Here is a 15,503-nt window from a genome sequence, read left to right on the forward strand (position 1 = left end):
AACTAGTTTACATTCCCACCAGCAGTGTAGTAGGGTTCCTTTTTCTCCATAACCCTGCCAGCAACCGTCATTGTCTGAGTTCAAAATCTTGGCCATTCTTGTTGGGGTAAGGTGGTATCTTAGGGTTGTTTTTATTTGCATTTCCTTTATGACCATAGATGATGAACATTTTCTCATACACTTTTCTGCCATTTTAATCTTCTCTTCTGATAAGTCTCTCTTTAGTTCCCTTGCCCATTTAGTGAATGGTTTATTGGGTTTATTGAGTTCCCTGTAAATACTGGATAATAAGCATTTGTCAGATGTATTATTGGTGAATATTTTTTCCCAGTTGGTTGGCTGTCTCTCTACTTTTGCGACTATGTTTTTATCTGTACAGAAACTTTTTATTTTTAGGTAGTCCCATTTATTGAGTCTCCTATCTGTTGTGACCCTGGAATTCTGTTCAGGAATCTTTTGCCTATGCCTATGAGTTCCAGTGTCTCTCCTACTTTATCATGTAGCAGTTTCATGGTTTCTGGTCTGACGTTGAGGTCTTGATCCACTTTGAGTTAATGCTTGTGCATGGTGAAAGGCTAGGGTCAATTTTTAGTTTTCTGCATGTGGCCGCCCAGTTTTGCCAGCACCAATAATTGAATAGAGTATGTTTGTTCCACTGTATATCTTTGGCTCCTTTGTCAAATACAAGTTGCCTATAGGTATGTGGTTCTATTTCTGGGTCTTCTGTTCTGTTCCACTGATCTTCTGGTCTGTTTTTGTGCCATTACCAAGTGGTTTTTGTTATTAAGGCTCTATAGTAGAGTTTGAAGTCTGATATTGTAATACCTCCAGCATTGCTCTTTTTGCCTAGAATTGTTTTGGCTATTCTAGGTCTTTTCTTGTTCCATATGAATCTATTTCTGTAAAGAATGTCTTTGAGATTTTGATGGGGATTACATTGAATTTGTATATCAATTTTGGCAGTATAGCCATTTTCACTATGTTGGTTCTCCCTAGCCATGAGCATGGGATGTCTTTTCCATTTCCTGCTGTCCTCTTTAATTTCTTTCATTAGGCTTTTGTAGTTTTGGTTAAGTATATTCCTAAGTATTTTATTCTTTTGGGAGCTATTGCGAATGGGATCATTTTCTTGATTTGGCCTTCTGTTTGTGTATTGTTGGTGTACAAGAAGGCTACTGACTTCTGAAGGTTAATTTTGTATCCTGCCACTTTGCTAAAGTAGTTTATTAATTCTAGAAGTTTGGGAGTGGAGTTTGTTGGGTCACTCAAGTAGAGGATCATGTCATGAAAGAATTCTTTTTAACACTTTCATTTTAGAAAATATCCTACGTTAGGTGAGCAGTATCCCTATGATATGCCTTGTAGGAGAACACAAAATAGGGTTAATTTGAAAACAGAGTTCACCTTTCAGATAGTGTAACTAGGGGGTCATATTTTGTGTAAGCTGCACTTGTAATTTTTTTTTTTTTTTGCCAGTCCTGGGCTGGAGCTCAGGGCCTGAGCACTGTCCTCGGACTTTCTCAAGGCTAGAGCTCTACCACTTGAGCCTCAGCACCACTTGTGGCTTTTTTCTATGTATGTGGTACCGAGGAATTGAACCCAGGTCTTCGTACATGCTAGGCAAGCACTCAACCACTAGGCCAAACTCCCGGCCTGCACTTGTAATTTTTGAACATAACTTCTTTAGGCTGAAGTGCTCATTCTACCTTTCTTACCCCTGTATATAGATAAGTGCCATTTAAAAATACTTGATTGATAAAAATTTGGAGACAACTTCAAGAAAACTATCCAAAGATAGTAACGTGCTTTAAAATAGGTTTCTTTATTCAACATGTCTTGAGATTTTTATATTTGTCTCTGAAGTAGAAAAATTAAAATCATTTCTGCAATGATTCGTAGCAAATATACTTTAAAAATAGATTTTGAGCTAAAGCACATAGCTCTAGGATAGAGTACATGCTTTATGCATGTGCAGCCCAGAGTTCAACTCACCAGTACCAAAAAAAAAAAAAAAATCTCTTACCCTTAAGCCTGAAAACAGTTTGTTGATCTTTTATTTTTATATAATATTGAGGGAGAAGGACAACTCTAGAACTTTCATTGCAGTCTTCAGTATGACAAATATGTTAAAAGAACTTGTAGTTTTTTTGTTTTTTGTTTTTGCCAGTCCTGGGCTAGACCTCAGGACTTGGGCATTGTCCTTGGGCTTTATCAAGGCTAGTGCTCTACCACTTGAGCCACAGCACCACTTCTAGCTTATTCTGTGTATATGGTACTAAGGAATCAAATCCAGGGTTTCATGCATTCTAGGTGAGCACTCTTACCATTAGGCCAAATCCCAGGCCCATGAACTCTGTATTTTTAATTATCTGTCTTTTCACAGTCTTTTAATTGTTTTTTCTGACAAAAAAATAAATGGCCATTTGCTGGTAGTTTATGCTTGTAATCCTAGCTACTTATGAGGCTGAGATATGAGGATCACAGTTCAAAACCAGCCCAGGCACAAAAAATCTGTGAGACTCTTACCTTGAGTTAACCACCAGAAAAATGGGAAGTGACACTATGGCTCAAGTGGTAGAGCACTAACTTTGATCTGAAGAGCTTAGGGTCAGCTCCCAAGCCCAGAGTTTCAGCTCCACAACCAAAAAACAAAACTGCTGTTCTTTTCTTCCACTTATCTGCTACAAAGGTAGAATATGACATGAAAGTCTGGTAACAATTGGGCCTATACTTTAAAGAAGCAGAATTGTATTTTGAGCCTTTACTAATGTTGACTTTGACGCTATTTGTTATTTATTTACCAGTGAATTTTGTGTCTCCATTAAATTTTCAACTTTCAACTACTGATTTTGTTACACTATTTTTATATTTTATTTAGTTATATTTTTATTGTTTGGGTAATGTATAGGGGGTTACAGTTACATTTGCCAGGTAGTAGGTACATTACCTCTTGAATATTGATAGCCTTTCTCATGTTTTTTGTCCCCCTTTTCCTCCCCCACCCCTTCTAATTACCATTTTTACCCCTTCCTTTTCCTATTTCAAATAAATAAATGTATGTACATTTTTTCTTTTCTTTTTTTTTTTTTTTTTTGGTTGCTTGTAGGGCTTGGACTCTGGACCTGGGTGCTGTCCCTGAGCTCTTCAGCTCAAGGCTACCATCCTTCCCCTCCAGCCACAGTCCCAATTCCAGTTTTCTAGTGGTTAATTGGAGATAAGAGTCTCAGGTCCTTTTGTTCCCGGAGTTGGCTTTGAACCGAGCTCTTCAGATCTCAGCCTCCTGAATAGCTAGGATTACAGGTGTGAGCCACTGGGCCTAGCTTTGTTACACTACTTTTAATTGTATACAAAGTAACTTTAATGTTTGGGTTATAGGTCATTACCCTTTACATTTGTTAATTAACTCTTATATAGTTGTTTGATCTAAAGTTAAACATGAACAGGATCTTTATTTTAAGAAAATGTCCAAATAACATTGTGTGTCTGTTTCTCATTCTGCAGAAACTGTTTTCACTGGGTGCAGGAGATAGACAACTGATCCAGACTCCTTTATATGACAGTCTTCCCATCACAGGCACAAGTGTGGCTCTTTTGTTTCAGCAATTGGGTATGTCTTTTGTTGGTGTTGTGTTTTGCTTTTTGTTTGGTTATTGGGCTTGAACTCAGGGCCTGGGCACTGTCCCTGAACTTTTTTTTTTTTAATTGTAATTAATAGAAGGGTTACATGATATTTGCCAGATTAATGGTGCCTTAATTCCCACACGTTGATACCCTTTCACATGTCATGGTCCCCATTTCCCTTCCCCCCTCCCCCACCCCTCATCTTGTTTTCCCCCATTCCCTATCCAATTTCAGATAACCAAATACAATTATATCCGATATATCAGATAACAAAGTGAGATAGTGTAACAATATGAGATAACCAAGGGAGAGTAGAAGTGATGAGAGATAGCATAGTACCTTAAGAACAACAATGATTAATTATATGGCTTATGTTTACATCATATTTTAAATGACAAGTTTAACAAACAATTGTTCAAGGAGGAAATCTCTAATTATGTTCTCTGGGACTTAGTCTTTAAAACTTAATCAAAATTAGGCTAACGGTTTGTATGTCATAGAAACATATCAGTTTATGAAATAAAACATTATGATTATAGAGTCATAGGTTTTTTGTCTATATATTTATGTTTGTATTTCCATTACCATGTCCATTGCTTTGGGTATGCAGTTATTGAATCCTCGCACTTGTACACTTTGGATTTAATAACTGCATATTAAGGATACCATGCGCCTTTTGTTCCTTAGGTCTTGACTTGTCTCACTCAGCATGATTCGCTCTAGATTCATCCACTTCCCTGTGAATGCCATTATTTTATTTTGTCTGTTGGCTATGTAGAATTCCATTGTGTATATATACCACATTTTCTGTATCCATTTTCTGTATCGCCTGGCTATTGTGAATAATGCAGAAATGAACATAGCTGAGCAGGTGTCTTTATAATATCCTGGGTCATGCTGTTCAGGATAGATGCCCAGAAGTGGTATGGCGGGATCATAGGGAAGGTCTATTTTCAGTTCCTTAAGGAACCTCCGCACTGCTTTCCAGAGTGGCTGAACTAGTTTACATTCCCACCAGCAGTGCAGTAGGGTTCCTTTTTCTCCATAACCCCACCAGCAACTGTCATTGTCTGAGTTCAAAATCTTGGCCATTCTTGTTGGGGTAAGGTGGTATCTTAGGGTTGTTTTTATTTGCATTTCCTTTATGACCATAGATGATGAACATTTTCTCATATGTTTTTCTGCCATTTTAATCTCTTCTGATAAGTCTCTCTTTAATTCCCTTGCCCATTTAGTGAATGGTTTGTTGGTTTTGGGGTGGGATTAGTTTCTTGAGTTCCCTGTAGATACTGGATATTAAGCATTTGTCAGATGTATTGTTGGTGAATATCTTTTCCCAGTTGGTTGGCTCTCTCTCTACTTTTGCAACTATGTTCCTGAACTTTTTTTTTTTGCTCAAAACTAGCACTACCACTTTGAGCCACAGTTCCACTTCTGGATTTCTGGTGGTCAATTGGAGATAAGAGTCTTAAGGACTTTTCTGCCTGGACTGGCTTCAATCCTCAGATACCTGCCTGAGTAGCTAGAATTATAGGCATGAGCCATTTTTGTGTGTGTGTGTGTGTGTGTGTGTGTGTGTGTGTGTGTGTGTATGTGTGTATACGAACATGTGTGCATGTGTGAGCACATGTGCATGTATGCTTCTGAGATGAACTCAGGGCCTGGGCATTGTCCTTTTTTTTTTCCTCAAGGCTAGTGCTTTACCACTTGAGCCACAGCTCCACTTCCAGCTTTTTGATGATTAATTGGTATTAGGAGTCTCATGCCCAGACTGGTTTTAAACTGCCATTCTCAGATCTCAGCCTCCTGAATAGCTAGGATTACAGGCATGAGCCACCAATGCCCAGCTTGCATTTATTTATTTTCTAATCTGCCATTTTCATTGAACTGAGAGATCCTAAAAGCCTGTTTCTAATATGCTTATACCCGTCACTTGAGTTTAGCAGTTGTTAAATAGATTTCAGTAGTTGATTTAGTAGTATTAAGTGAAGAGAAGGATGAAAGTTTTAATTGAAAGTTATTTTTTCACTGAACAATCTTTCATATTTGCTCTTTGCGTAGTTCTGCATTTTTTCTTCTTCTATGCCCAAGGCTTCTTTGCTTTCTGTTTGTTAAATGTAGAATGAGAATTAGATTAAAAACTTGGTCAATCAAAACAGGCACATAGTAGGAACCTGGTCCAACTTAATGTGATTACTCTAGGCACCCCCCATCCTAGAAATTGAATTAATCTGTTTTTCAGATTAATATAAATGGATCCATATAATATGTGATCATTTCTTTCATTTGTTTTCAAAGTTCATGTTTACTATTAATGCGTATGTTTTCCAAGTTATTCACTACCGTCGATTAGTGAAAAATTTTGATTAGTATTGTTAGTACTATTAACGTATTTGTGTGTGTGTGTAAAGGAGAATAACTAATGTGTTTCTTTTTAGAGTGATGGTAATGTTTTGAAACCAGATTGAGGTGATGGATGGGCAGCATTCAGAATTATTAAGTACCACTGAGTTTTCACTTCAAAGTATTTAATTTTATATTGTGTGACTTTAACCTCAGTGGAAAAAAAGTTTGAAAGATAGGTTGTAGAAATGTTTTGTATGGGGCCAAGAGTTTGGCCTAATGGTAGAGTGCTTGCCTAGCATGCACAAAGACCCGGGTTCGATTTCTTGGTACCACATGCATAGAAAAAAGCCAGAAGTGGTGCTGAGGCTCAAGTGGTAGAGCTTTAGCCTTGAGAAAGTCCAAGGACAGAGCTCAGGCCCTAAGCTCAAGCCCAGGACTGGCCAAAAAAAAAAAAAAAAGAAAAGAAAAGAAATGTTTTGTGTGGAATAAAACTTATTTGAATAAAAATGAACCTGAAATACAGGGAAACATTCATGGGTTATGTAGAACTTATGGGTTAAATATTTTGCTTTAGAGATCTCAAAAGATTGGCCTTTTGTTCCTCTTTCATTTATTTATTTATGATTTGGCATCTTAAGTACATTTAAATGTATGTGATAAACCTTTTCTCTTGTGTTTTCAGGAATTCAAAATGTGCTGAACCTCTTTTGTGCAGTTCTTACAGAAAATAAGGTTCTTTTCCATTCTGCAAGTTTCCAGAGACTTAGTGATGCCTGTAGAGCATTGGAGTCTTTAATGTTTCCTCTTAAATATAGGTGAGGGTTTTTTTACTTGTTAATTATCTTTTTTTCTAAATTATGTACTACTTATTGATAAATCAAATATGGTACAATGGCTTCAAGCCATAGTTAGGCTGGTATAAGATTCTACTGAAACCTTGCCTAGAATTTGTAATTTTTCTAAGTTATTCGCTATTGCTGTTTTTGTTGTTGTTGTTTATTTGGTTGTTTTTGTTGTTGTTTCGGGGGTTTTTTGGTTTTTTTTTTATTTTGTTGATCACTGGATTTGAACCCTGGGCTTGGGCTCTTCAGCTCAAGGCTACCACTCTATCATTTGAGCTTCAGTGCCACTTCTTGCTTTTCTGGTGCTCAGCTGAGAATTAAATTTTAATGATCATATTCTATTGGCAAATTGTTGCTTAATCTTCAAAAAGGAGGGCCATTTAATGTTAGTCTTTGATGTCAGGTTTCTTTAGACGATTAAAACCCTAAAATGGCTACTAGTTAGCTGGGCACAGTGGCTCACGCCTATAATCCTAGCTACTCAGGAGGGTAAGATATAAGTATTGAGGTTCAAAGCCAGCCAGGGCACTAAAAAGTTCATGAGACTCTCTCTTATCTCCAGTTAACCACCAGAAAACCAGAAGTAGTACTGTGGCTCAAGGGGTAGGACAGTAACCTTGAGCTGAAGAGCTTAGGGACAATGCCCAGGCCCAGAGTTCAAGTCCCATGACTGACCAAAAAACAAAAACAAAAGCAGAGGCTGCTAATTGGGGAAAAGAAGTGATAACAAAGCCCATTTACTTTATGTCTTGAATTGATTATATCTTAAACATTAATTTAATTTTTTAATCCTTTAAAAATTTAACATGCATGACAATGAATAATTTCTAATTATACATCATGTAAAATTCATACTGTACAAAAGTGAAAGAAAATGTTTGTATTATGGGAAAAATAGATAAATAATATATTTTAATTGTTTTCAGTTACCCCTACATTCCCATTCTCCCGGCTCAGCTACTGGAAGTTCTGAGTTCCCCCACACCTTTCATTATTGGAGTACATTCCATTTTTAAAAGTGATATCCATGAACTTGTAAGTATTCTTCTTTATAACACCTGGTTACTAAGTCTAGAACACTGTATATTTCTTTGAGTTCTGTAACATTTCACTTCTTTTGGGGGGGGTATGTTGGATTTTTCACAGAAAAGATAAACTAGAATGAAAATAATATATATTAATTTTGCCATATAGCAAAATCAGACTTTTTTTTTGAGTTTGCTGGTACTGGAGCTTGAACACTGTCCCCTTGAGTGAAATACTCTCAAGGCTGATGTTCTACCTATTGAGCATGCACAAAGACCCAGGTTCATTTCCTTGGTGCCACATACATAGAAAGAGCCAGAAGTGGCCTTGTAGCTCAAGTGATAGAGTGCTAGCTTGAGAAGCCCAAGGATATGCTCAAGCTCTGGGTTTGATTCCTCATTACTACATACATAGAAAAAGCCAGAAGTGGTACTGTGGCTCAAGTGGCAGAGCTCTACCCTTGAGAAAGCCCAAGGACAGTGCCCAGGACCTGAGTTCAAGCTCCAGGACTTGTCAAAAAAAAAAAAAAATAGAAATACTGAAGAAGGAAATCTAGGTCATAGAATAATGTGTTTCATCCTAAGTATGAAGAAGTATTTAGCCTTGGCATGGTGGCTCATGCCTAAAATCCCAGCTGCTTAGGAGATATGGATCCAGGACTAGTACATTTCAAGGCCAGTTTGGACAGAAAATTAGCAAGATTTATTTTCAATTAATAAGCCAGACATGGTGATGTATACCTGGAATTCCAGCTCCATAGGAGGCCAAAGTGAGAGAATTGAAGTCTGAGGCCAAGCCCTGAAAGAAAGGAAGACCCTGCCTGAAAAATAACTAAAGCAAAAAGGAGTTGGGGCATAGCTCAAGTTGTAGTGTGCCTGTCTAGTAAGCACAAGGCCCAGAATTCAAACTTCAGTACCATCAATATAAATAAATATGCAAGTAAATGTAAAGTGCTTCAAAGAAGGATATCCAGGATTCTTAGGAGTTTCTATATTGACTATATTTTAAAATGCTTTAAAGAAATTTCCCAATTATCTAATACTATTGGATATACAATGATAAATGTTTAAGTGGCTGTCATAGAGAGAGGAAGGTAAGATTTCCTCCCCACACACCCTGTCTTTCTCTTTTTCTCTCTATACCCATCTCTTGTTTTCCCTCTCTTTATTTATTTCTCCTTTATAGCCATAAGATCTGAAAGAGAATCAGTCAGAAAATAGATACAGAATAAGCATTCATTGCCTGTCCGTGCTGCCTAGTAGTAGAATAAATTTCCTTATATGAGATGAGGACTATATTATGGGAAGAATAGATTGCTGACACTTTTCATTCTACTTCTGTTTTAGTTTCGAATGCCAGCACCAACTCTGTTAGTAATTACTCAATGATTGCAATTGTAATCCGAACAGAAGTGTCATTTAAACTAACAAAAAAGTTACTCAACATTATAAACAGGACCATCATTTGTATATTAATGATTTTTCTAACTTTATATGTTGATACCTAGTTTAATTATCCATATAAAATACATAAATATTAATATAGCATAATTAGCATTAGTAAGAAGCATACTGATTTGATTTGCGGATAATTCTGATACTGCTAAATCACACTTGAAGATGGGACAAACCAAGTTTTGCCAAGGTAAATTTCTTAACATTTTAATAAGTAAATTAGAATGAACTGTAATCATATTATCAATGTAATAGCTTTGTTAGTCTTGGCTAGTGTTCTTAATATCTTATGTTAAGTTGTTTCTAATATAAGCTGTTAAGGGATAAAATCATTTTTTCCTTAACAATACCCTTTTGATGCATATTGCTTTGCTTGTTATTTTTGTAGTAACTATTTAGTATATGAGCTAAGATACTATAAGAAAGCATCCTTGGAATAGTGCACAGAATGTTTCATTACAAAGACATTTAATGTCCAGCTTTTCTTTCTCATGTTTCTACCTAATCCTGTCAGGTATAGTCATTAGCTGAGTGCTTAAGGCTAGTTTGTTGATAATTTCAACCTATGGGAAGAGGAATGAGAGCATAAAAGAGCATTAATAATAATACCCCCTAACTTAGAGAGCTGGATTGTATATACCACTGTTCCATTACTTTTGCAACAGTCACATGCACCATATAATTCCAAAGAAAGCTGAGAAATATAGAGGAACTAGAAAGTAATGAGCCAAGAACTTTTATTTCTGTTAACAGCCCAAAATCTCTTTTTACAAATGATTCTTCTCATTTTGACTTAGTCAAGGCCAAGTGAATTTGCTAAATAACAAACGAATTTTACTAATTATAGGTTAATTTTTTAATCTCTTACAGTTAGATGTAATCATAGCAGATTTGGATGGAGGCACTATTAAAATTCCTGAATGTATTCACCTCTCTTCTCTCCCGGAACCACTTCTTCATCAGACTCAAGCCGCTCTTTCTTTGGTATGGCTTTTTTTTACGTAGTAGTTTATTACTGATTTTTGTGAAACTAAGATAACTAGAATAAAAAATCATTGTCAAGGTAATTATTTTAAGTATTTTCTGATGAATACACTTTGAATTTTAATTGTATATTTGTCATGTTCTTCATTTATTTAGCATATTCACATACCCACATAAGCTGTAGTATTAGACAGTACACCTGGTATTTGAAAGTACAACTGTGAAGACAATATAAAATTCTACCTTAAAAGCTGTTGATTCCCCCAACTTTTTTTTTTTTTTTTTTTTTTTTTGCCAGTCCTGAGCTTGAGCTCAGGGCCTGAGCACTGTCCTTGGACTTTCTCAAGGCTAGAGCGCTACCACTTGAGCCTCAGCACCACTTCCGGCTTTTTTCTATGTATGTGGTACCAAGGAATTGAACCCGGGCCTTCATGCATGCTAGGCAAGCACTTTAACCACTAGGCCAAACTCCCGGCCCCCCCAACTTTTTTTTTTTTTTTTTTACAAGTTAGCTTTTTCCCCCCCTTCTCTGTTGGTGTCTCATTCTTCTAGGAGATATGCTATGTGTAAAACAGTATCTTCCCGAAGTTTTCAGGTTAATATGAAAATTATAACTTATTGAAATGCTGAATATCTTAATTCAGTCAAGTGCAAAGAAAATTTTATGAAATGAGTTTTTCCTTTTGAAAAAATTTAATTTGGGGAGTTAGCCTACTTTGGTCCATTTTTAAAAATATTGAACTGGGCGGGAGTTTGGCCTAGTGGTAGAGTGCTTGCCTAGCATGCACGAAGACCCGGGTTCGATTCCTCGGTACCACATGCATAGAAAAAAAAAGCCGGAAATGGTGCTGAGTCTCAAGTGGTAGAGCTCTAGCCTTGTGAAAGTCCAAGGATAGGGCTCAGGCTCTGAGCTGAAGCCCAGAACTGGCAAAAAAAAAAAAAATTGAACTGACAATCCTTTAGCTGTTCATTTATCCATCATCAGAAAACTTAATCTTAGAAAATTTGCATTTCTTTGGAAGATGTTAGTAAATAAGGTGCTTAATATTGTTCTCAGTATTATTCTAGTCTGTGCTGATTAAAAATGTTTTTTAAGTTTTGTCTATAGAAATGACAAGAACAAGATTACCAGAAGGAATTTTTTCTAAGGAAACTTTCAATTTTAAAACAATTAAAATATTTTTATTTTAAAATTGTTATTACATTGGGCTGGAAGTTTGGCCTAGTAGTAGAGTGCTTGCTCAGCATTCACAAAGACCCATGTTCGAGTCCCCAGTACCACATACATAGAAAAAATCTGGAAGTGGTGCTGTAGCTCAAGTGGTAGAGCTCTAGACTTGTGAAAGTCCAAGGACAGTGCTCAGGACCTGAGTTCAAGGCCTAGGACGGGCAATAAATGAATAAATAAATAAATAAAATTGTTGTTATAAAGGTGATATGCAGAAGGGTTAGGGTTACATAAGTCAGGTAATGAGTGTATTTACTTTCGTACAGTGTCATCCTTCTCTTGATCTCTTCCAGTATTTTCCTCCCATCCCCATCCACAGGTTGTATAAAGATTATGTATGCTGCATTTGGTCATTTGAAACTTTGAATTTTATGTTGTTAGTGTTTGGGTTTTTATACTTGTTATCTACGTAAATGAAACATTTTAAGATAACTGACCTTTTCTAATACAACTTGTAATATAAAGTATAATAGAGTGGAAAAGAAACTAGCTGCATTGAGTCTATGTTCTTTGAGTCTATATCATTCAATAAATCATATCATTTATCTTTAGGCCTGTTTTCTGATCTTTATAGGCTAGTGGGACTTTTTGTTGTCAACATTGCTTATTAGTATAAATCATACAAAGAAGTTACATTGTGATATTTTTGTATTGTACTTGGGTCAGATTCCCTTCTGTTACACTTTTTAGCCTTTTTCTACCCTTCTCCCCTTTTCACCACTCTCCTTTAGCAGAAAGATGAGCCAGTGTGCTACTGCTCTTGATTGCTTTTCTGGGAGCTGGTGAAGATGCCTGCCTTTTATTTACCATTTTTAAATGTTTTATTTACAGATAAGTAGGTGACTGTTTAGAAATCATTTTTGAAATGGGTGCTGATGGCTCATACCTGTAACCCTAGCTACTCAGTAGGCTGAGATTTGAGGATTGCAGTTCAAAGCCAGCCCAGGCAGGAAAGTCCAGGAGACGCTTATCTCTAATTTACCACCAAAAAACTGGAAGTGGAGTTATGGCTCGATGATAGAATACTAGCCTTGAGCAGAAAGCTCAAAGAAAATATTATAGGATGCAGTACGGGAAACACTAGGGCTCCTTGGCAGGTTGAAACTTCCTAAGATTCAAAATCACAACAAATCAAAGAAAGATTGGATAAATAGAACTGCATCAAACTGAAGAGTTTCTGCTAACAAGACAAATAGAAAGCCACAGAATGGGAGATCTTTACTAGCTATGCATCAGACAAGGATCTGATATCTAAAATATACTTACAGCTCAAAAAAATAAAACTTCCCCAAAACAAATACTCAAAGAAAAAAACCCCAAATAATAAGTGGGCTAAAGGCTTAAAGAGAGACTTCTCAGAGGAAAAAAAAAAAAAGATGGCTACATGAACAAATGTTCAACATCTCCCAAATGCAAATTAAAGCAACATTGAGATTCCACCTCACTCTAGTTAGAACGGCCATTATCAGGAAAATGAACAATACAAATGCTGTCCAGGAGATGTGACCAAAAGGGAACCTTATTATTTTATTGGTAGGAATGTAGTCTTGTTCACCTATTCTGGGAAGCAGTATGGAGGGTCCTCAAAGATTAAAAACATAAATGCCTCTCCTAGGCATTTCCCCAAATGACCACAAGCTAAGTTGTACTAAAACCACCAACACAACCATGTTCTTTACAGTATTGCTTGCCATAACTAAGACACCCGCTCAGTGGACAAGTGGATCAAGAAAATGTGGTATATATACACAATGGAATTCTATGCTTCTATCGGAAAGAATGATATTGCCCCATTCCTAAGGAAATGGAAAGACTTGGAAAAAAATTACACCTAGCAAAGTAAACTGACCCAAAGAAACAAGTTTTATGGCTTCCCTCATTTGTAATAATTAGAATGTTCTTATGAGTCTACCAGTAAACCCAATGGATAGTAAAAGACAAATGATTACACTTGGACATGATAAATTAAACTACTTTAAACATTCGCACAGTGAGAATAAAGTTGAATATTCTTAGGAAAGGATCACAGGGGCTTAATAGCTATGTGCATATAATCATACAAATGATGCTTATCAAACTGAACTCCAAAAATGAGAATGAGAGGTTTATTTTACTGTACTTTGTGCATATCTTTTTTTTTTGCCAGTCCTGGGCTTAAGCTCAGGGCCTGAACCCTGTCCTTGGACTTTCTCAAGACTAGAGCTCTACCACTTGAGTCTCAGCACCACTTCCAGCTTTTTTTTTTTTCCTGTGCATGTGGTACCAAGGAACCGAACCCGGGTCTTTGTGCATGCTAGACAAGCACTCTACCACTAGGCCAAACTCCTGGCCCCTTCTTTTTTTTTTTTAAATTCCCTTTTGATGCTGTTTTTGACTTCTGTACCCTTTGTCTTGTATGTAAGTTTATCTGACGTGGGGAGGGAAAGGGAAGCACAGACATGGTGGGACAAAGGGTGAACTAATTCAACAGTGATACGCACTAGACACTATGTTGGAAATGAATTTACAACTTGCCAGGAAGGTAATTGGGAGGAGAAAATTGGGAGAGAATGAGGGAAGAGGTGACACCATTCAAAAGGAAATGTACTTATTACCTGACTTACATAACTATAATAAAATAATAAAATTTAATTTAAAAAAACCTTCAGGGACAGCACAACTGACAAAAAGAAATGCATATCCCTTATGTAACTATAACCTATTTATCACCATTGTAATAGTAAAAATTAAAATTTTAAAAGGTTATTTTGGATGGGATCCTTTTTTGTTTGTTTGCTTTTGCGGATCATGGGACTTGAACTCTGGGCCTGGGCACTGTCTCTGAGCTCCTCAGCTCAAGGCTGCGGCCCTACCCATTGAACCACAGCCCCACTCTCCATTTTCTAGTGATTAATTGGAGTAGTGCGCAGGCTGGCTTTGAACCTCAATCCTCAGCTCTCAGCCTCCTGAGTAGGATTGTAAGCATGAGCCACCGCACCTGGCTAAGAGATTTTTTGGGGGGAGGGGAGCTGGCTTGTTTGTTTATATATTTATTTTTAAAGATTTTATTAGCATTGATTTTTACATCATATTTCAGACATCATGTTTAACAAACAAGTATTCAAGAAGTTATTCTCTATATACAATCACTGGCATACAGATTTTATAATATAATTAAAATTAAGCTGAGGGTTTGTATGTCATAGATACATGTTAATATATGTAATAAAACATATGTCTGTAGAGTATATAGCTCATCATAGATTTTTATGTCTTGGTAGTTATGTTTATATCTTCAAGACCATGTCCATGATCTTGGGTACCCAAATATTGAGTCATCACTCTTGTACTGTTTAACGTTTAAGTAGTATATAAACCTTTGATTAGAAAGATAATATTCAAAAATTACATTTTAACATTTGCTGAAAGAAAACATTAATATGTGATTTGTAGATGGCTTATAGATGTATCAGTAGCTAAAAAATTGTATTTGAGTGTTTTAAGAACAATTTGTATTAAGTATAAAAACATCATTTTGTTTTGTTTTTACTATTAGACAATAAGTAATGCTGGAAACTGGCAGGATACTTTAACCTTCATTACATGTGTTACCAAATTGAATAGTGTCTACAAATTTGAATGTTGACAAGGTACTAAGGTACTGCAGATATACCTGTAGATTCCATGCCACATTGTGTAGCATAATAAACTGAGTAAAAGAACATTATATAACATCAAACTAAGATGACAAGAGATCAGATGTAATAGACCAGCAAGTAAATTATCATTGTTTTGGTACATAAATAAGCTTTGCTTGGATGATAGATAATTAAAATCAAATCTATAGTTGTATAGTAACTATAACAATGTTACAGATACTGAAACTTTACCACAAAAGGGACTAGACAATTTGATTGTACTTGTTGACATTTAAATTTTTTTCTTACTTAATTTGCTTTTCTACTTGCTTGTTTGCTTGTTTTTCTATATAGATCAGGCTGGCCTTGAATTATTCATTATTCT

General features: G+C 36.2%; 1 protein-coding gene across 3 annotated transcripts in view; it reads left to right on the forward strand.

Moving 5' to 3' along the window:
- The window catches only part of Sbf2 (SET binding factor 2), a 250,978-nt gene that overhangs the window by 110,011 nt on the left and 125,464 nt on the right, over positions 1 to 15,503 (forward strand). For all 3 annotated transcript variants that reach the window (XM_090348160.1, XM_090348161.1, XM_090348162.1), the window contains 4 exons: positions 3,502 to 3,607; positions 6,650 to 6,782; positions 7,736 to 7,844; positions 10,160 to 10,273. In XM_090348160.1, coding sequence (XP_090204286.1) covers positions 3,502 to 3,607; positions 6,650 to 6,782; positions 7,736 to 7,844; positions 10,160 to 10,273 — 462 coding nt within the window. The remainder of the gene's footprint in view (positions 1 to 3,501; positions 3,608 to 6,649; positions 6,783 to 7,735; positions 7,845 to 10,159; positions 10,274 to 15,503) is intronic.

This window comes from Megascapheus bottae, chromosome 16 (assembly GCF_031878675.1).
Source record: "Megascapheus bottae isolate mThoBot1 chromosome 16, mThoBot2.hap1, whole genome shotgun sequence".
In the NCBI taxonomy this organism is placed as follows: Eukaryota; Metazoa; Chordata; class Mammalia; order Rodentia; family Geomyidae; genus Megascapheus; species Megascapheus bottae.